The sequence below is a fragment of the Biomphalaria glabrata genome, chromosome 3 (assembly GCF_947242115.1).
Source record: "Biomphalaria glabrata chromosome 3, xgBioGlab47.1, whole genome shotgun sequence".
NCBI classification, from domain to species: Eukaryota; Metazoa; Mollusca; class Gastropoda; family Planorbidae; genus Biomphalaria; species Biomphalaria glabrata.
In genome coordinates this window covers 36,030,773-36,054,008 of record NC_074713.1, presented here as the reverse complement: position 1 = coordinate 36,054,008, position 23,236 = coordinate 36,030,773, and the positions used below count along the sequence as shown (strand labels likewise).

At 37.3% G+C, this 23,236-nt stretch overlaps 1 protein-coding gene across 2 annotated transcripts in view; it reads left to right on the top strand.

The window, feature by feature from the left end:
* The first annotated feature begins 6,523 nt into the window (after positions 1 to 6,523).
* The window catches only part of LOC129925297 (calpain-B-like), a 72,643-nt gene continuing 55,930 nt past the window's right edge, over positions 6,524 to 23,236 (top strand). The window contains exons 1-7 of one of the 2 annotated variants that reach the window (XM_056024824.1): positions 6,524 to 6,950; positions 10,020 to 10,089; positions 14,716 to 14,827; positions 15,590 to 15,710; positions 15,880 to 16,048; positions 16,495 to 16,575; positions 20,956 to 21,056. In XM_056024824.1, coding sequence (XP_055880799.1) covers positions 14,776 to 14,827; positions 15,590 to 15,710; positions 15,880 to 16,048; positions 16,495 to 16,575; positions 20,956 to 21,056 — 524 coding nt within the window. In that variant the 5' untranslated portion in view covers positions 6,524 to 6,950; positions 10,020 to 10,089; positions 14,716 to 14,775. Of the gene's footprint in view, positions 6,951 to 10,019; positions 10,090 to 14,715; positions 14,828 to 15,569; positions 15,711 to 15,879; positions 16,049 to 16,494; positions 16,576 to 20,955; positions 21,057 to 23,236 lie in introns of those variants that run through there. The other variant, XM_056024825.1, reaches the window with a different exon arrangement.

Below are 23,236 nucleotides of genomic sequence, written 5' to 3'. Positions count from 1 at the left end.
AGGTATCGGTATAACTGTGGCTTTCCTCCAGTTGTTTGGGAAAGCGCCTGTTTGCCACACACAGTTATAGACCCCTAGCAGGACTGCCAATGAGGGTTCGGGAAGGTGCTTGAGGAACTGGTAATGGATTTCGTCTTCTCCAGGCGCTGTGTCATGTGACTTGTCCAGCGATTCCCTCAGTTCCTCAAGCGAGAACGGTTCGTTGTAGTCTTCATTGTTCTCTGACCTGAAATCAATGGGGTGTCTTTCCTCCCTGGTTTTGACTTTTTGGAACTCTGGCGTGTAGTGTGCAGTGGATGATTTTTCTTCTATTGAGGATGCAAGGCAGTCAGCTATTTCTCTGGGGGACGTGACAGTTCGTCCTTGGTTTTTCAAATGCCCTATTGCATTTGATTCTTTCCCTTTGATTCGCCTTACTGCCTTCCAAACCGCTCTAGCAGAAGTTTTGGCATCCAGACTGCCGACAAAACTTCTCCATGAATTCCTTTTGGCTGACAGTATGGTTTGTCTAGTCTTTGCTCTAGCTATCCTGAATAGCTTTAGGTTTTCCTGGGAAGGATTCTTTATAAATGCAGCCAGTCGTTTTTTCCTATCGCCAATAGCACTTTTGCAAGCTGTATCAAACCATGGTTTGCTAGGCCGTTTTGGATTTGCAGAGGTTAGGGGTACAACTTTCCTGGCTATACTTAGTAGCTTGCTAGCAAAGGTATCAGCTGGGTTCTGTTCATCGAGGATATTTTCTGTGATATCCTCGGAGCATCTTTTTTGGAATTGTTCCCAATCGGCCTTATTCAGTTTCCACCGCTGAGGTTGTCCTAATGAAGGGAGATTGTTAGTAATGATGATTGGGAAGTGATCACTTCCCCGTAGATCATTGCTAACTGACCATTTAAAGTCGTCCAGAACAAACCAGTAATACAATCACCAATAGACATAATGAGGAAACAGGCTTTATATGATAATTGCGTGTACTCAAACCTTGCAACCTCCTCCGAATACCGCTAACTCAGGCCACTTCCATTAGGTGAGAGATCATTCTCAAAGCTCAAGTTCATCAAAAACTATCTCAGGAGCACAATGACGCAAGAAAGGCTTACCACGGGGACGCATACGGTGAGGTCAATGCATGTGAGTAATCCAGTTCCTGGGTGCAAGTAGGTCGGTGATGCATCATTAAGTATGCATAAATCATGTTGGAGGAAGATATCCTCCAGCATACGACCTCTTGTGTCGGTATTGTTGGATCTTCACATGGTGTTATGGGCATTGAAATCCCCAAGGATTAAATAAGGCCGGGGGAGTTGTTTCAATAGGTCCTCCATGTCTGTTCGGTTTAATGGAGCGCCTGGTGGTAGATACAGGCTGCAGCAAGTGATAACCTTGTGAAGGGTTATCCTAGCTGCTACGGCCTGTAGTGTGGTCTGTAGTTCTACCCTCTCATGGGGAATGCTATCCTTCACAAAGATACAGACTCCACCTGATGCTCTCTCTGCATCCTCAACATTCTTGCTGTAAGCACGGTAGCTTCGGAAGCTGATGCAATCTTTCAGAAATGTTTCCTGTAAGCAGACAGCTACAGGAGTCTCAGAGTCCATCAGTAGCTGCATTTCCTCGTAATTGGCCTTGAGGCCTCTACAATTCTACTGTACAATTCTGGAATTCATGGCTTATTCTAGATGACCTACTTGGAGCTATTTGGCCTTGGGAGGCCCCCGAAGGGGTTTCCCTTTATTCCAGTGACCTTGGTATTTTTATTCTTGGGTTTGGATGGAGAGGAGGACAACCCCCTTTTGGGGGAAGTCTTTCTCACTGGAGAGGGGAGATCCCTCTGGTTAGAGCGGAGGTTATTTCCTCCTCTCTCACCTCGGGCATCCTCTCCGCTTTGATTTCTCCCCTTAGGGAGTTGGTCAACCTCTAACTCGGTAGAGGTTGGGGTGTCTGGCTGGGTTCTCTGAGGAGAACCTGTGCCAGACATGATGTCTCCGGGTTCTCCCGGAGTATTGGTTTTGACATGCTGCTCAGTCTCCATGCTCTCATCAGCGAGCACAGAGAACCTGTTCTTTAGCATGACAACAGGGCTTTCTTGTTTCTTCAGAGGTGTGTTCTTTGGCGGAGTTTTCTTCTGAGTTGGAGGAGGAGGAGGGGGTGGTGGGGTCAATGTGTCCGTCTGTGTGGCTATGGATCTTCCTTTCTTAGCAACAGCCTGGGCGTAGGTCTTTGTCAAGCCAAATTGGCCCTTGGGTAGGGCCAGTACAGCCGATTTCGCCTGGCTAAAGGTACATCCGTTTCTTGCCTTGTACTCCTGCACGGCAACCTCCTGTTTCCACACAGGGCAGTCCTTGGAGTAGGCTGAGTGGCCAGCTTGACAGTTTGGGCATTTGAACTGGGCTGTGCAGCCCTTGTCCTCATGACCCTCTCCAGCACATCTGGCACACACAGTGTTCCTCTTGCTGACTGCCGCGCCGTGTCCATAACCCTGGCACTTGAAGCACCTCATGGGGTTAGGTATGTAGGGCCTCACTGGAACTCGTAGGTATCCTGCCTTCACATACTCTGGCGGTGTCCTAGTTCCGAATGTGAGGATAATAGTGGCAGTTTTGACCTCCTCACCCTCCCTGCGCCTGGTAATGCGCCGGGCATGGGTGACTCCTTCAATGCCCTCCACTATTTCCTTCTCGGAACATTCCAGTAGGTCCCTAGAGCTGATTACACCTCTGCTGGTGTTCAGACTCTTGTGTGGCATGACTTCCACTTGGAGATCACAGAGTCTTCTGCATCTTAAAAGCCCATCAGAGTGTGTCTTGCTATCTACTTCTACAAGGAGTTCCATTGATTTGTGTAGCTTAGACACACTCTTGGGCTCTCCCACTACTGACTTGAGTCCCTTATAGATAATAAAAGGGCTCAACTTTGTCAGGCTTTTTCCCTCCTCTGTGCACCTAACCACCAGAAATGATGGCCAGGTGGCACAGCTTTGGGGTATCAGTCGTTGATCTCCCCTTCCCCTTATAATTTTCGGGTTGGGAGAGAAAAAATCCCCCCCCGAAAAAAAAATCCTGGCTACGCCCATGATAAAACCCCATAAAGGGAAATAACAAACAGTGATAAGTAATACTGTAATATGAGTAATGTACACCAGTCACGGTGAGATCACTACGTACATCTCTTACAGAAATGAGATGACAGGGGAAGGGGAGATCATCGACTGATACCCGCCCCTGCTTTCACATAAGCATAGAGCATAAGTAATTACACACATGATTCTACCTAAGTAATACATTTTGGCCAACATGGCTGATAAGATAGAATACATAAATATATATGGGATTCCTTACAAAGGAATGAGAGTAAATACATATTTAGTAATAAGACATGATTACAGACATGTTATGATAATTCCTTGCCAAGGAATTAATCAATAAGAATATATTAAGGGCTCGTGCTGAGCGATAATTTATCAAGGATAAATTCTGATAGCTAAAGAGCTGGTAAGAATTATCAATGAATTCTTGTCCAGATAATGGGGATGACTTTGGACATTTTGCCATAAAAGTCATGATATAAAATATATACATAAAGTAATCTACTTACATTATCTATGATAAGAAATACACAAATATGTACACAAATAATGCAGTAATTAAATTCGGAAGTATATATATATACATTACTAAGTAAAATGGTTCTCAAGCACTTTACTAAGTTACATACCACCAATCCAAAGTGAAAGAAATTGGGGATGAAAATCTGTAGAGCTCGGGCAAGAGACCGATGCGCTCCCTGTCAGCTCTCCAGCGTGAATGACTCGCGGCCGAAAGGTTTGTCCATTTAAATAGAAATAGGAGGTGGATCGAGAGTGGCGAGAGATAAGTGCAAAGGTGGTCTAGACTATCTGGCGTCTTTTGACAAAGAGATCCCCGCTTGACGAAAGTTTCCAGGATATAGAAATTGCGAGAAGGCGCGAATTGAAAGTCCAGGAAATTAGCCCAGGTGGTCAGAGAACAAAGGGGGGGGGAGATGATCGGAGGTGCCCAGGGCAAGGTAGATTGTACCTTGATATTGACTTAGCGGTAGACGATCGGGGAGATCGCCGCCCGAGGTATTGTGTTGCATGGGCTCTTTGAAGAGACCAGCCGCTCCAGAAGGGGGGGGCCAATGGATGTTTGCCAAGATAGATAGAGGGGGTGTACTCTTGTCAAGAGTCTAGTGTGGCACGTGTTAAGATGGGGATAGTAAACTGTGAGATCGGTGCCAAAGATGGTGGGGTTGGATTGGAGGGGTGGTGGCTGTGTTTTTAGCGCTTGATGGGCTAAATTAGTAAAATTGATGATAAAATGTTAAAATTAAATTTATTAAATGCTTGGACCTGAGTGATACCTTGAGTGAGCTAAAACGGTTTATCACACACGACAATCTTCCAACACTCCATTGTCATTCATAACACTGTCAATATTTTCTTTCTCTTTCATCACCCTAGTTACAGCTGCACAACCAAATTGCCTGCCACCATCCAGATCTACATTCCCAAGAGTTAAATCTGCCACTGGATCCCTAAAACAAGCTACTACAAATTTACCAGCAATATATTCATTCTAAATATAGACACACGCTAACGGGTAATCTCTAACAGTCCCATCAACCAGCTTTAAGAGAGGTTTATCGTAAATTTTGGAGAGGGGTTTAAAATCTTCCTTCGATGTGCTCTTGACATGTGTGATATCAACTTTTGAAAGCAACTATAATTAATGGACTTACTTTGTCTAAAACAATTTCAAATCATTTATGATTCATAATGCGATTTTTTTATATTCATAATCATAGCATTATTTTGACCACTGTATCACAAAGGCTGTTAAGAGAAATCAGGTACAAACATTAGGAGAAAACATGACCCCTTAACTGAAAAAAACATTAAGAAACTAGAACAGACGCAAAATAGTGAGACAGTGAGATTCATAACAAACGAATAAACATAGTTGATTCGAGAAACACCTTTTAATATCATTAAAATTGTTTAAATCACTAAACTTTTTATTTCAACAATATTTCTGTGTGTTAAATTGTGTGAAATTGTGCATCTGAAAATGCCGGTTACTTCAAAATAAGCTGGTCCAAAAAATCCCCCATAGATCTTGGGTAAAAGACTCATCAAATAAAGTACTATAAATGTGTAGTTTTTCATGCTTGTTTCGGGTCTTTTCTTTTTATAGCCTCTATCAAATCTAATAATGTCAGTTTAATTTAAAAAAGAGAACTGAAATGCAAAAGATATTTAAGGAATCGGGTACTTTCGACCCATTCTAGTTTTGATCCAAGAAACGATACGCGTCCGAACAATATCGACCATTGGTAACACGTAACACTGACTGTACAAATAATTCACTGTTCATAACCGTGCCGCTGTATTAACACTTGTACCACTAAATCAAACTCCACTGGCCTCTTCGCTTCGTCCCGGACGTGCGCTAGATTCCACTGTTAAAGACTGACGTCATACACTAGGCTCGTTGTGTCGGACTTGATCGCAGATAAAGATTTGTACTCGCGAAGTGCCTTGGCAATATTTAGCACCAAACCGTCTTAATGCGCCGTACAGAATCATACCGCTGAACTGCACTGAACTGAACCAAACCAGACCGTGTTTTTGTGAAACAAGCCAAGCCAAAGCGTGTAGTGAACTGTGCTGTACTGAACGGTCTTGACTGTGACACTTTATCTCTTTTTACAGGGTCACTTGCTGGCCTTCCAGAAACCGACAGAACGTCACTCGATCATTCTGGTTGCTCACATGACGACATCTGACGTAACTGGCCTGAGTAGTGTTCACTTTAGATGTTTCTTGAAACTTCGCCATTCGTTGCGGTTGACCGTTACCATTCGTCAAGGTTGACCACTCGTCTAGCGCTGGCCTGGGGCGATTTGTGTCAGCTGGCCACACACAAAAGTACCCCTATCCGCATTACCGTCAGAGTTATAACAATATTTATTTTACTTTTTTTCTACGATTCTCTACTAGAAATTTGAGCGATACATACAAATTAACAGATAAAGTCATTGAAAAAATGTCCCTAAATCTGCCTGTTAATATGAATGTATCATTAATTTGTTTCAGCACTAAGCTTCACATTTGTATTTAGAAATTTGAGCGGTAAAACATTCAACTTTGCTAAAGTTTTACATTTCAAGCAAACATAATGATCAAACCAGTGTCAAATGCAGCCATGTAGTTCAGAACCAAGAATATTTTTTAGTACAGACTAATTTCTGAGAATTTCAAAATAGTCATATACATTCATTGTGTTCAGAATATTTAGCACACCATATTCGTTGTTGCAATCAAGTCTTACTTAATCGATTATTGATTTCTTAACACAAAGTAACAACTGTTTAAAAAAAAATTCTTAAAAAAAGGTTTTCCATGTTTATTTGATGTGTGTGTGTGTGTGAGATTAACTGACGTCTGCTGACTAACTTATTGGGTTTTTTTTCAGGCCGGTTTGAGCTGGTTGTCGAACACTTGACGTCCTCAAATTTTGCCGTGGAACAATTGAAACAATTTAGTTTTAAAGACTAGACCATGAATTCATTTAGGAAATTTGACAATGTTAGAGAGGAAATGGAAAAAATCAAACGAGGGTTTCAAAACCGCCATCTTGGCATGAGAGAAGAAAACGGCGAAAGTGTAAGCATCAAGGTGGACTGTGGGGTTAACTTGTCCAACGGAAAGAACTTTTCCACAAGACAGCCGATAGCTGGGCGAAACACCAGGGCAGATAAAAAAAAATCCCTTTGCCAGTTTAGCCTACCAGAAATACGATAAATACGATGAGATCTTGGCCAAGTGCCAAAGAGACGGCATACTGTTTGAAGATCCCGAGTTCGAAGCTGTGGATACTTCAATTTTCTTCAGTAGTGCTTCTTCTCAACAATATGAATGGAAGCGTCCTGGTGTAAGTTTAAAAACTAACATTTTAGTGATAACGATTCCATATATTATTATAAAATTACAAATACTCCTTCTTCTCGACTTTATATGTAAAATTTTTAAAGTCTTCTTTTATAACTGTTAGCGGGCAAGAACCCGGGCTAACAAGAATTACAGTAGCCTGATGGTAACGCTACTCGGTGGATTTAATCTATGCACATCAGTCTATGACCAAGGGGATAGAGTCGCTTAAGCAACCAGACAACACACTAAACTAATTACTAATATAACTTTAAAAATAGTAACAAACAAAAATGCAGAAAGTATACTTCATACACTGATTTAGCTATGAATAAGTTGGGTAGTTGGTTTGCTATTTCGCAGCTGTGTCTTATATAACTCCATAGACATTGAAATATATAGGTCTAACAATAACATCGAAGATATCAAATTGTGTTGATATCCAGGCTGCTGGTACACAGCTGAAACTAAGTTTTGCGATGCTATTAAGTATGGTGTAAAGTTTTTTTTTATATAGTTTAGTGGAATTTCAAACAAAATTGGAGAACACAAATTAAACGTAGATAAAGCATGCCCATGTGTCTAGATTAAGAAACTGTCGATTTTTTTTTAAGTTGTCTTCTTTCCAAACCATCCTTTCAATTTTCGGATTGATTTTTTTTTCTTAGCAAAAATTGTAATCTTTCTAATCTTCCAAGAACTTTTTGCATAACAGTACCATTACTGTTAATAGTAAGCCTATGTGTATTTTTTCTTGTTTTTAGAATGCTAATGCATTTGAAAATTGCTAGACAAGAAGTCAGTCTAAATGGTGCCGATTTAGTATGCACATTTTTGTTAATCTCTGACATCTTCCGATTTAGTATGCACATTAATGTAAATCTCTGACCTCTTCTTTTTTTTTAAATAAACAAGACATTATATATAAAATGTAACTGAGTTGTTTATTTTCTTCGTGTGTCCAGAGTGTCAGAAGCACTAGCGGAACTCTGGAGTTGGGGGGCGATTTCTTTTTCCACACCCTAACCCTTACGCCCAGTAAACCCGAACCCTATGCATAAATTTGCGTACATAGATAGATAGATAGATAAATAGATGAGAATAAAAAAGCAGTGTTTTTCAACCTTCGGCGAAAAAAAAAAACAAAAAAAAACGGTCATGTTGAGGCCTTTCTCTTGCAAGCTTAGGGGCCTGGGGGAGCGCTGTAAGCTTTCCCAGTGGGGTTCAGGACGAAGCCCCGACGCAAAAAGCGTTTTCTTGCATTCTTCATTGCAGAAACGCATTCTCCTGACATTTACAGCTCATTATTCATCAGTGACGTTCGGGGCGAAGCCACGATGCCAAAAGCGTTTTCTTGCATTCGTCACTGCAGAAACGCATTCTCCTGACATCTAAAGCTCAGTGGTTCGCCACGACGCCAAAAGCGTTTTCTTACATTCTCCACTGAAGAAACGCATTCTTCTGACTTAAAGCTCATTATTCATCCTGTAAAAAAAGATATTTTGAATAATGTTGAAAAATATTCTAATGTGAATGTATAGCCCCTTATTACATTGCAAATAAAACCGATTTGTTCCTTGAAAAGATAAGATACCCCACATATTTAGATTAAGGCTTTGAGGATCGCCGCCGAAAAAAAATTATTCGATAAATAATATTCAATAAAATTCAAGCATAAATTGTGAGTTATTGTCCTAAATTTATTTAACTAGAAAAATATCAGATTAAGTAAAGGTTGGAAAAAGGCGACTAGGAAAAAATTATCTGTGTTTAGAACTCATCTTAAACGTGATTCTTATACTGAAAATTTTCGTTTGAATTATAACTTTTGCAAAGCAATTCCTTTCTTAAAATAAATTATGATAAATTCATGTGAAAGTACATAATCTCTATCTGGAAAGGAAAGTCAAAACGATTAATCCTCGCTCCTTTTTATAATTTCTGCTAATCATTGCATTTGGCATTAAAGAATATATAAATAATATAACTTATAGCATATATAAATTATATTAGTGACAGATTTTTTATATTTCTTAACCATAATACCAAAAAAAGTATTGGTTTGTCCGATGGGGGGAAGGCGATTGCATGTATCGCCTCTCCAAACTTGTACAACTTTTTTCATTTTATATTTACTTATCATAAAATTTGATATTAGAGTATGGTGCGACATAATATACAATGGGCTCACATATCAATACGTAGTTTATATTATAAGGATATTCAACTAATTTTGTTCACATACTATGATTTCTCCATAAAAATAGGACCGCCCCCCCACTCAGAGTGCTAGAGTGGGAGGGCAGTAGATGCGATCGCCCCACCCCCCTTAGCCCACAAATCGACCGAAATACCAGAATGGGAGCGAAATAATATAAAATGTATATATTAATTCGACTAATTTTGCTCACAAACTATGATTTCTCCATAAAAGTAGGACTGCCCCCCCCCCACACTTAAAGGGTTTAGGTGGGAAGGGCATTAGAGGTATTCGTCCCCCCATCGGCCAACAGGGGAACGTCATAATATAAAGATATAAAGATCGGTTAAAATATCAATAACAAGTTTTAATCATATAGAGATTTAATTGATTCTGTTTACAAGATGTGATTTCTACAAATAAATTGGACCGCCCCCCACTCGATTGTTTATGAGGGGGGGGGGGCGGGATTGGTGCCATCGCCCCATCCCGACCCCACCATTTCGGCCAACATACTATAAGGGGGGGGGCGAAATAATCTAAAAATAAGTTGAAATATAAATAATTAATATATATTATTAACATAAGTAATAAATTCGTATACCAAGTGTTTGAATTCAATACTAAAATTCGTACGCTCTCCTCCCCCCCTTCGGAGGGGGGTCGGCAGAGGGGGGGCATCGCCCCTACCACCACCCCCCTGGATCCACCAGTGGTCAGAAGTTCCATGTCATAGCACTAAAACAATGTCACATGAGACTTGTTTCTGCTCGTTCACTGTAATCTTGTTAAATAAAGCCATGATATTGGTATTTTAGTAGATTTACGTCATTACATAGGTCTAAATTCCTTTTTTTGTCTTTTTTTTTTCAGGAAATCTGTGACAACCCGCAATGGATCTCCCAAGGTGCCAGTAGATTTGATGTACGTCAAGGGAATTTAGGTAACCTTTCCATTTCCTGAAAAAATTGTGTAAGACGGGGGCTTACTTCTTTATTTTCCTACGAGCATTATTATGTCATGGTTATGGTTGAGTGATTTATTGAAGAAACGTCTATAAATATTTTAAATGAACAGTCAGCAATCAATAAAGACGATCTAATCTAATACATTCAATAAATGTAACACAACAATACACTTTGAACAGAGCACTATTATTTCTCGAAACGCGAGACATTTATGAAGAATATAGTAAATCAAGTCTTTTCAAGATACAGAATGTTAAGTCGAGTTCTGTAATAATTTTCTTCTATATCTAGAGTAGCAGATACAGACTAAGTTAAGAAAGTTAATAGAGTCTAAAATCTATTTGAATTAGAATAACTAACAAATTCAAGACTTTGGTGTTTGCTTGGTGTATTTGTCGACTGCAAATCCTTGGTAGCATCAACCCAAAATTGAGCGGTTTCACCACTATTCAAGAATGTTATCCCTGAAGTGCTCCTCGGTATGTTCAATGTTGTTTCCGATTATACCAACTGTTGATGGTTGATGCGTTGTGGTTGGTTGATCAATCTTCTAATTGAATGTAGTTATTATACGCGAGTCCTCGAATGGCAACCGCCAACAGAACAATAAGTAAATTATATATTGAATAATTCCAGATATGAACTTGAATAACAATTTACTTCATAATAAGGGCTCAGTCTACGTTGTATACTCTAAACTACAAGTCGGTCTCCGTCGTCTTGCTCGTTAATTCTTTTCTAACTTTTTAAATGATCTGACGCTTTAATAGCTTTCTCAGGCCTAGGCAGCCTCTACCACGGGGAAGTGCGGTCAGGGCGCCTCATGCGCTCCCTGACTCCACGAGCTTTTTGGGACCAGCACTCAAACCACTTTTCCATTTCTGTTTTTTTTTTTAATTATAGCCAGGGCATTATGAAAACTTACAGCCTGTTCGTTTCTTCAATGACAAGGATCATTTATAATCATGCCAAAACATTTTTCCGTTATGCCTCTAGCACATTGATTTCTAAGAACAGAATAGAATTTAATAAGGACAATGATTCTAGATTCTAAATTCTAGTACGGACTTATTTGAAAACTTTGTCTTGAATGTAGATCTAGATCTACTGCCTATTTGATCTTTTAGGTCTAGATCTAGATTCAAGTTGTAGTCTTGACTTAAATATTGATCTAGATCTATCTATAAATTTAAATCTATTCTAGATCAGATTTACATCTAAATCTACACGAGATCCAGTAACTAATAGATTTAGGCTGAATCTAGATATCAGATTATTATCTAGATCTAGATTATATTTACAAAATAATCTAGAGTAAATCTAGAGCTCTAATCAGTACCAATTGCCTCAAACCACAACTCATTAACTTGGCTTGCTTAACTTTCATCTTCCAGTAAATCAACAGCCTTGAAATGTTTCGAACGACATTTTGCAGCGAAATGATTTCTCTTTTTACATTTTCGGCATGTCTGTCCAAATGCTGGGCAATTGTATTTTCTGTGAGATCCACCACAAGAGCTGCAATCTCTGATGATACTTGTTACATGATTCTTTGCCATTTTCTCCTGTGAGCTTTTAACTAGCTTTAAATGAAACTCCTCACACCCTACAACACACTTTTTGACCCATATTAAGTGTGTCGTTAGTTTATTTTGTTCTAGATCTAGACACAGACTCTATACAAATAATGGAATTATTCGATCTTCCTAAACCAGGGCTGGCGAACCTATGGCACGCGTGCCCAAGGTGGCACGCGAAACGATTTTGTGTGGCACGCGACGACGATGATATTAAGAAATGTGATTTTAAGAAAAATCACGGATATCTCAAATTACCATAATTAATAACGTTCAATTATTTACGAGAAATGTAAATAATATGGAAGAGGCGCTAGTGGATCATATTCCATATAATTTTTTCATATGACTGTTTTATTTGGGGAGCATAGGGCATAATAATTTTTTTTCAAGACAAATCTCGTATTTGAACGAGATCTCATTAGCTTCCGCCATTTTGTTGATACTGAAAACGTGTCGGTCTTACATCGATTGCTAGCGTTGCCATCAATAAATGTTTATCAGAATAATTACCATAACATGTCATTCTCAAAAATAAAAAAAAGAAAACTTAATGAAGAAGAAGGAAGTGGCAGACCTTTTCAAGAGTGGTGGACTGAAAGATATGGAATGATTCACAGAGAAAACATGGCCTTATGTGCCATGTGTTTGGAAAGTGTTGTTTGTCGGACCTCATCAGTAAAACGTCATTTTGAGTCCAATCACAGCTGGCTTTTAGGCAAAAGCGAGGATGAGCAAAAAGAACATATATCACGTGAGTTTAAAAAAGCGATTTTACAATTCAGTTTTTTTGTAAACTTTGTTAAAAGTTCTTCTAGCTTAGTGGCTGCAAGTTTTGAAGTTTCAAAAATTATAGCTAAGCATGGAAAATCTTTAAGTGACGGTGATTATATCAAGGAAGCAATGTTAGAATTTGCGTCTTATTTATTTGAAGACTTTCAAAACAAGGATAAAGTCATTCAGAGAATGGATGGGATTACACGACTTTGAAATGCAACTTGTTAAGTTTCAGTACAGCGCAATTTGGAGACAGAAATTTATTGACTTACGAATACGACTTGAATTAATTGAACGTGAATGGTTAAATGGATCATTAGAACCTCAGATATTAGCAGAAAATGAGATTCTTCAAGTTTGGAATGACCTGCCTAAAACTTTCAATTCTCTGATAAAAGTAGCAACATCCATTCTGTCAGTTTTCTCGTCTACTTATTCATGCGAATCTTTATTTTCTACAATGAATTATATTAAATCAGATGCCAGAAATTGCTTGACCGATGAACTAAGTGCGGCGTGTGTAACTTTGAAGAATACACGGTATACACCAGATATCAAACTGTTATCGTCTACCACACAACAGCAGAAGTCGCACTGATTGACCTGCCCTAAGACTTCAAATCTGTAGGTCAGGATAATAAAATTGAATAAACAAGTAATATTGTTACTAAGCTGTTTTTATACATGCAGTTGACTTACTGGCTGTAGCACTTCTTTTATTATGCGGTGTCACTAGTAGACCTACTGGGCACGCAACAATCTTCATTGTTTTTAAATTGAAATTAATTGGCACTCGGACTGAAAAAGGTTCGCCAGCCCTGTCCTAAACTGTTGTCACTAGACAACTTATCTGAAAAATGGAAAAAAATGGAGACAAAGTTTTTAACTGTTTATGGTCGCCACTGAAAAAAATACGAAGCCCGAGCCAGTGAAGAAAGCTTTATTGTTACACCTGATCGGTGAACCCGCTCGAGACATCTACAATACTTTTCAAGTATGTGAAGATGAGACTGTAGACAAAGTAATTGAAAGTGTATGACAGATTTAAATTCTTCACAAGAAATCAGAAGGACGGTGAAACGTTTGAACAGTATTATATTGATTTGATTCCCGATTTCAACCCCTTTCCGCTGCCATCTCCGTCTACCTGCTAGAGATTTGGACTAAAAAGTAGATTATTTTCAACTCTGAAGGAACATCTGAAACATGTAAAACTAACATGCACGTATTAAGTTTCTAAACATTATCAAATTGTACGTATTTAGAGGACACGTTACCTATCTTAAGCCACACAAGCTGTAGGCAGAATAACATACTACTTCCACGGCCGATTTTGACACCCATTCCGCTAGCTGGATCTCTGGTCAAAGATCTCTCAGTAGAAGAGGCACTACATTCATGAGATCTGGATTTGACATTCACGAATTCATTTAGCTTTAAGTGGCTACTTGAAGTCAAACTGGTTTCTCCTTGAATTATCACAAGCTTTTCAAACTACCTTCATTTTGATATAGTGACATACAGGGCAGGAATTAAGTAAGAGGAAGCCCCCCCCCCCCCGGAGCAAGATTTTTATGGAAGCCCTATACGTTTTCGAAATTTTTATCAAAATCCACTTATTAATATAAATATTTATATCTAAAAGCATACTATACTTTAGAAGACAGAAATACAATAATTATACATCTTCCTTCTTTATAAAAAAAACCTAATATGCTTACTTTTGTAAAACAAAATGTATATTATTTATTTTGTAAAGGGTAGGGCTCTGGGCTGTCGCACAGCCGTAAATATGGAGCTGCATTTATATATTAAGTGAACGACGCAGACAAAGTCTTCCTAACCAGCCTTAAAATGTAATGTATTGTCGTGAAAAATGTAAAAATAAAATGTTTTAATAAAGTAAAAGTTTCTGAACCATTGAAAATTTGATTTTTTCTCGATGTGGATGTGGATGCCCCTCTTTTGTGGAAACCCCCTAGGTAGTAGTTCATATCTTAAATCTTCCTTGGCTCTATATACTATAGAAATTTGATAAATGAATTAACTGTTTAAAATAAAAAGTACTTTGCCAAATATGGATTTATTCCTGTCCTGGCTATAGAGCTATATTCTTGCTGAAAAGGTCGTTTAGAATTTCACTAAGAAGACTTTTCTTTTTTTTATTTCATCATTACTGCTCATAAAATTAAATGCATGCATAAGGAATTTTAAAATTCATTTCAATATTACTTTTCCTGTGGTTAGGTGCCTGCTGGCTCCTGGCTGCTGTTGCCTCTCTCACCTGCAACCCAAAGTTGTTTGAAAATGTGGTGGACTCTCGACAATCTTTTACAGATAACTATTGTGGTATTTTTAAGTGAGTTATATGACATATTTTTCTTCAATAAGCATCAAATGTATTCATTGGGAAAAAATTGTTAATGTTGGTTAAACCTTAGTATAGTTCCATGGTTAAGCCATGATGAACAACTTTTACATACTGAATATAAATTTTACAGTTAATGAATGTGTGCTCATTATAATATGACAACGATGAATAAAGAAATGTTGTTTATCTGGATACTGGTAAAGAGGCATTTAAAAATACCTAAAAATGGTAAAGATTTTGTTGTTGGCAGTTGTTGTCTTTAAATTTAAGGACAATTTTCTAAGCTGTGTTTCTTCAGTGTACTTAAATAGAGGCACCTCCGAACTTATAAATGTCACATAATTTGAGAGATAACACTTCTCTTCAAAACAGATCGTGACAACTTAACATGATAATACTTCGAATGAGTTTTATACGATATATTATGACCTCTTGCTGAAATATTAATTAATATATGACTATTAATCTTTCAAGTTTGACAGTGGATAAAAAAAAGTTTATTAACCCATGTTATGTAATCAATATAGACCGCAAGGTCTGAAAGGGAACATAACTTTTTTTTTTTACTATGTAATCAATATTTGAAAATTAGAAATTATAAACAAACTCGTTATCTTATTTATATAAAATACTGACGTTACTTTAAAAAAAGATGATTACGTCCTACGCGTGTTCCCAGGTAAATTTAGTCATGTGTTTTAGTTTGTGTCCACCAATTCAAACTTTTCAGGTTTAAATTTTGACATCAAGGTGAATGGCAGGAAGTGGTTGTGGATGACAGGTTGCCAACTTACAGAAACCAATTGGTATACATGTACTCTTCAGAGAAAAATGAATTCTGGAGTTCTCTTTTGGAGAAAGCTTATGCCAAGTAATCACCACTTTTCCTTATCCTTTTAAAAATTGCATGCATATTTTTTTTTATTACACTGCTTAGTTTTTAGTTGTATCGTTGCAAATTCCTTCTTTCTTTTTTTAAATTACCAAAATATTAACTTTTGCATAATATGATTGATTTTTCAAAAATGTATATACCACAGGTTGATGGGCTCCTATGAATCTCTGAATGGTGGACTCGCTATTGAGGCTATGGAAGACTTCACTGGTGGTGTGACTGAAATGTTTGAAATACGGAAGACACCACCTAACCTTCTCAACATCATGTTGAAAGCTAATGAGCGTGGCTCCCTCATGGGATGCTCTATAGATGTGAGTAGTGTCTGTGCTTGCTTATAAGTGTTTTGTTTCATTCAGCTGTGATTGTCCGTGTTTTGTATTAAATCATTTTGAAAAGGTAAGTTTTATTAATGTAAAGTGATAGAATATAGTCATTGTGCTGTAGCATTTAATTGTCAACATATATCGTTTCATTGTTTAGTTTCATGGTTTTTATGTTTAGTCAGTATGCCACACAAATATGATTTGGCCTGTTATGTTTCAATATGTTGTGCAATAATGAACTTTTTTTTATTTAAAAGGTTTATTTTTACAGTGGGTTACACGTAGTAATGATTTTGAAAAGATTTTTAAAAAATCTTTGTATAAAAGATTTGAGCTGCATACATTAACAAAACATTGATAGATTGTTTAAAAAAACTTAGATTGAATATTATTATAATTAAGGCACCTAGAAGAAAATTGTTTTTGAATTTCAGGCTGATCGAAATAGAAAAGAAAAAGAACTACCAAATGGTCTTATCACGAGGCATGCTTACAGTGTTACCAGTGTTGTAATGGTGATTAGTGAAGACTTAAAATGTGTTTTCTTAGTTTTATCTTTTTAAAAAAATATATTGACTTCATACGCTATCTATATTTATTCATTGAATTTTAATGATACAAAATTTAAAAAATTACATTAAATTAAAAATGCTTTTTTAAATTTTGGTGAAATACCTAAACAATTAGGAAGGTTTTTGGAATCTGAGAATAGAACAGTTTCACAGGATTAAAAAAACAATCCTTATGCTACCTAGCCAGGTTCAGTATCATCTTTGTATCCAGGGATACATATAAAAATGCTATATAAAATGCCACAGAAGATATATATATATATAAGTAGAATGTGAGGCGTATGTATGTATGTATGTATGTATGTATGTATGTAATGTATGTATGTATGTATGTATGTATGTATGTAAGTATGTAAGTATGTATGTATGTATGTATGTATGTATGTATGTATGTATGTATGTATGTATGTATGTATGTATGTGACTTATAGACATCGAAACCGCTTAACCAATCTTGATAAAACTAGGCAGGAATGTTCCTTGGGTACTAACTTAGACCGTAGTGTATGTATTGTAGCCCTAAAACAAACTTAAGACCCTCAAAAAACAAAAAAAAAAGTTGTCCGACTTTATTAAAGCTACAGTATTTATGGATCTAGGCCATGTCTACAATGTTGACATGAGAAAAGATCGAAAGTATTTAGACCTAGTTCTAATTTTAAGAAATACACTTTGCGCAGATAGTTTTTTACTTTGACACATGAAAATACAAAAGAAGATCCATTGATTTCATTATATAATAAAATTAACCTTCAATTTTGTGTTTCAAAAGCATTTTTTACATAAATTAGTTCCTGATATCTGTGACTACAGATTTCCTGGCGAACATTCTTTCATTAGACATTACCGTAATGAATCGCGTACTCAAAATTAATTCGTTTAATTGATTACTTTATAATCCCATCCCTAGATCTAAAACTCTAATTCAACTCTAAGATGATAAAACTTCTCTTCGCACAGATAGTTTTATACTTTAACACATGAACATACTAATTATAGTCCATTCATTTCATATTTTAATCAAATAAACATTCAAATTTGGTTTTCTAAAGCATTTTTAAGAGACTACATTCGTTTACGAAAGCTGCGAAGCAGAGATGAGATAGGCCTAGAACTATATTCATTCATGAATCGCGTACTAAAAATTATTTCGTTTAATTGTTCACTTTATAATCCCATTTATTTAACAAAGCTATCGCTCTTTTCGTTTTTAATATGCCGAATGTATCGGCTTCGGGTAAACCCATTTTCGCAAAACTAATTTTATTTTCGTAGCAAAAGAGAAAAAAACTTGAAAGCATCATTAGCTAAGTTTAACATACATCTAAATCCAATCCACTAAATTAGTAAGCACAAACTTAGACCAGCAGGCACTAGCGGTTCCAGAACTTTGGAGTGGAGGGGGGGGCGATTTTTTTCCAAACCCTAACCCTAACGCCCAGTAAACCCTAACCATATGCATAAACGTGCGTACAGCACACACGCACACACATATATATATATATATATTTATATATAGCATTTCTCAACCTTCGGCGAAAAACAAAACAACTGGGGCAGCGCTATAAGGTTCTCTTGTGGGATTCGGGGCGAAGCCCCGACGACAAAAGCGTTTTCTTGCTTTTTTCACTGCAGAAACGTATTCTCCTGACATCTACAGCTCATTATTCATCAATGGAGTTCGGGGCGAAGCCCCGACGCCAAACGCGTTTTCTTGCATTCTTCACTGCAGAAACGCATTCTCCTGACCTAAAGCTCATTATTCATACTATTTAAAAAGGACCTTTCGAATAATGTTGTACTTGAAAAATATTCTAATATGAATTTATAGGCCCATAATACATTGCAAATAAAACCGATTTGTTCCTTGAAAAGATAGGATACCCCACATATTTAGATTTTTGCTTTGAGGATCGCCGCCGAAAAAAAAAATTATTCGATAAATAGTATTCAAGAAAATCGAAGTATAAATTGTGAGTTATAGTCCCAAATTTATTTAACTAGAAAAATATCAGATTTAGTAAAGGTTGGGAAAAGGCGACTAGGAAAAGATTATCTGGGTTTAGAACTCTCAATCATGACTCTTATACTGAAAAATTTTGTTTGAATTGTAACTTTTCCAATGCAAAGTCTTCTTCAAATAATTATGATAAATTCATGTGAAATTACATAAACTTTGTCTGGAAAGGGAAGGGGCGGTAGAGTGAAAATGATTAATCCTCGCTTCTTTAATAATTTCTGCTAAAGATTACATTTGGCATTAAAGAATAGGGGTGGGGCGACTCGATATAAGAATTTAATTTATAGTATATATACATTATATTAGTGACAGATTTTTTAAATTTTGTAATTTCTTAACTATAATACAAAAAGAAAAAGTATTGATTTGTCCGATGGGGGAAATGCGATTGTATGTATCGCCCCTCCCACCTGGTACTATCCTTTTTCATTTAAATTTACTAATGATAAAATTTGAGATTAGAGTGTGGTACGACATAATATACATTGGGTCACATATCAATACGTAGTTTATATTATATAGATATTAAACTAATTTTGTTCACAAACTATGATTCTCCACAAAAATAGGACCGCCCCCCCCCCAGCACTCAGAGGGCTAGAGTGGGGAGGGCAGTACATGCAATCGCCCCCCCCCCCTCACTCCACCGAATCGGCCAAAATACCAGAAAGGGAGCGACATAATATAAAATGTATATATTTATTCAACTAATTTTGTTCACAAACTATGATTTCTCCTTAAAAACGGACCGCCCCCCTACTCAAAGGGTTTAGATGGGAAAGGCAGTAGAGGTATTCGCCCCCCCCCCACACACACACACCAATCGGCAAACAGGGAACGACATAATATAAAGATTGGTTAAAATATCAATAATAAATTTAAAAAATATAGATATTTAATTGATTTTGTTAGCAAGCTGTGATTTCTACAAATAAATTTCGAGTTGGGGGGGGGGCGGGATTGATACCATCGCCCCCTCCCGACCCCACCAAATCGGCCAACATACTAGAGGGGGGGGCGAAATAATCTAAAAATAGGTTGAAATATAAATAATTAGTATATATTTTTGACATAAGTAATAAATTCGTATACAAATTGTGTGAATCCTATACTAAAGTTCGTCCGCCCCCCCCCTTTGGTCGGCCGAGTGGGGGGGCGATCGCCCCTACCGCCCCACTCCCTGGATCCGCCAGTGCCCGCAGGCCGCGGGTAATGTCAGGCTAGTATATATATAAAGGAGTCAGACCCAAGGGCCGCCCAAGACTAACATATAGAGATGTCTGCAAGCGAGACATGAGAGCCTCAGGCATCAGCGAAAGTATGTGGGAAAACATAGCCAAAGACCGGAGTGCATGGAGACAGACTGTGCGTGCTGGGACAACCCTAGCTGAGAACAAAAGAATTGAAGCGGCTTTAATCAAGAGGGATAAAAAGAAGGCTGCCCTGTCTGCTAGCCCTAAATCAGAGGCATACACATGTAAGACAGATTTTAGGAGTCAGTTATAGAGATCGGGTCTAAATCAAAGAAAGCATATGCCGAACTGGGAGTCGAAACCTTAGTAAGGTTGTAACAGAGTGTCGCATGAGGTTTTGCGGGACATGTTCTCCGACAAAATGAATTACTCAAAATAAGAGTTGCGGAAACAGCTTGCCGGAAAATGCACCGAACGGTGCGAGAGGGTCTAAGTCAGTAAGAATAGCACATTAGGTTTTTGAAATAAAACATTTTAATAGCAAGATAATGCACTGTAAATACCTCAGAATATGCATTTTGTTGGCTTTGATAACCAGAAATAGTGCTAGGCGGCGGGGCTTCGCCCCGCGCTGTAGGAGCGCTGCGAGCTCCCCCAGACCCCCTTACTAGCAAGGGCGGGGAGTCTACATTAAACAATAAACGTCTTCCGAAAGGGTCAGAATGTAATAAAGATTAATTATGTACACACACACACACACACACTCATATATATATATATATTTCCTCCGGGGGGGGGGCGGGGGGAATCCCCCCAAAACCCCCCCCCCCCCCGAAAAGAAATCCTGGCTACGCCCATGATATCTATTTATATATATATATTTCTTACTTGTAGAATAAATAAGAGCCAATTTAGAATGTTCACTTTGTTTTGTTGAGTCACTAAGTCACTGAAGTCACTAAGAAGTACAGCTGCATAGTTATCCAATTCTTTTTAGAAGGGCTATGTTTTTTAACTAAGCATATTTAAGACGTGTGCCTCTCAATATTTATTTCACGGAATACAAAAAAATAATCAACGTAAACTGCTTGTTCTTCTCTATTGCAATAGGTTGACATCCAGACAGTCAGTGGGAAAGATAAGGTACCTCTGGTAAGAGTTCGCAACCCTTGGGGCTATGGCAAAGAATGGAAAGGTGCTTGGTCTGATGGGTAGGTAAAAATATCCCAATCTAGATTTATTTTTTTTGCATCAGAAGAATATCTAATCTTATCTTATATGATGCAGACGTTAGCCTTCTTCAAAAAAGAAGATGATTACGTCCTACGCCTCATGCATTTAGTCAGGGGCGGACTGGCTACATGGGCAAACGGGCAAATGCTCGGTGGGCCGGCACCAAATGGGCCGGTCTGGTCGCAACCAAGAATTTTTTTGTAATGCAAACAGCTTTTAAAAAAATGGCAGCAGCAAGACACAGATGCCCGAACACGTGTTTTTGTGTTGTTGCTTTTTTTTTAATTAATTTTGTTTAAAATTAAACAAGAATATAAAATAAATGTACACTGTACACTGTACGTATTATCATTATCATTTGCAAAACGTTAGACTGGACTTTTTACTATGCATGAGCGGCATAGACTTCAATCAACACTGCTCTGATGTCTTCGAGGCTGTGTTTGGCCTAACCATTTTGCTGGTCGGCATGGATGTTTGATGGCATTTCCATTTGTTTTTGCTCCTTCCCTCTCCCGTCTTTTGACAGTTAACGAAAAAGAAGGATGAGAGAAGTTAAGTTAGAAAACATTGATATAACTCAGCCAAGAAAAAAAAAAGGGGCGACAATTAGCTCATTAACAAAACTCAATAGATATTAAATTTAACACACACACAGCCGCAAAATTGCAAACCACCCAACTTATTCACAGCTCAATATGGGTATAGAGTTCTACTTTCTGCGATTCGTAAAGAAAAAGTAAGTTTTCTTTTTACTTTTAATAACATATATCTGAAAATACTACACTTTATATACTTAAATATTACTTAATAAAAAAATAATAATGTAGATCTAAATGATAATTTTATTTATTACAGTATGTGATGGCAAACTTATACCTAGAATGAAGACATTAATGTCACGAAATCTGATATTTAATGAAAGTATATTTATATTTTTAAATAATGGTCATGATATATTCATATACTATTCGCATTTTTGAGAATGTACTAAAACGAAGCAAGAGCGTTTCCCATTAAGTAAGTGCCTCTCTAACCTTCTGCATTCTCTAATTTTTTAATGGATTGGGTTGCCTGAGTCAGCCAGGAAAACCAATGCCTTAGCATATTATAAGTCACAGATTAACGTGCATGGCTAGATTGACATGAAATGCGTAGGACGTAACTATCTTATTTTTTTTTTAAAAAAAAACGTCTGTAATCTGTAATGTTTCAAACTCATTAAGGCTGCTATTGAATTTTTTGTAGTTTTCAGACTACATACAAGTATAATTAAAAAACATTACGTTATCCTACGCAAACATACAGTTTTCAGACTACATACAAGTATAATTAAAATACATTACGTTATCCTACGCAAACATACAGTTTTCAGACTACATACAAGTATAATTAAAATACATTACGTTATCCTACGCAAACATACAGTTTTCAGACTACATACAAGTATAATTAAAATACATTACGTTATCCTACGCAAACATACAGTTTTCAGACTACATACAAGTATAATTAAAATACATTACGTTATCCTACGCAAACATACAGTTTTCAGACTACATACAAGTATAATTAAAATACATTACGTTATCCTACGCAAACATACAGTTTTCAGACTACATACAAGTATAATTAAAATACATTACGTTATCCTACGCAAACATACAGTTTTCAGACTACATACAAGTATAATTAAAATACATTACGTTATCCTACGCAAACATACAGTTTTCAGACTACATACAAGTATAATTAAAATACATTACGTTATCCTACGCAAACATACAGTTTTCGATGCGCTATCACACTTTATATATCTTGAAGAGAAATAGGCTTACACCTATAATAAGACAATTGGGCGTAGCCGGAAAGGGGGGGAGGGGGTTCAAACCATCATTTGCTTCAAACCTCATTGTCTGAAAGGGAAACTTTACTTACTGCCCCAGTGCAGCCAACTTAAGCAAACCACAGTTGCCAAATTTCATGAGTGTAGCCAAAAGGGGTTTAGTGGTCACCCTCCCCCTCTAATACAAAAACTAAAACAAAACTATAGTTACCATTTTCAACCAGTCACTGCACTCCGTTAATTAAGTGCAGTGAATAGCAGATTTGTCTTTTTTAGAATTTTTTAGCGGGAGAGTAACAGGCTAATTGCACA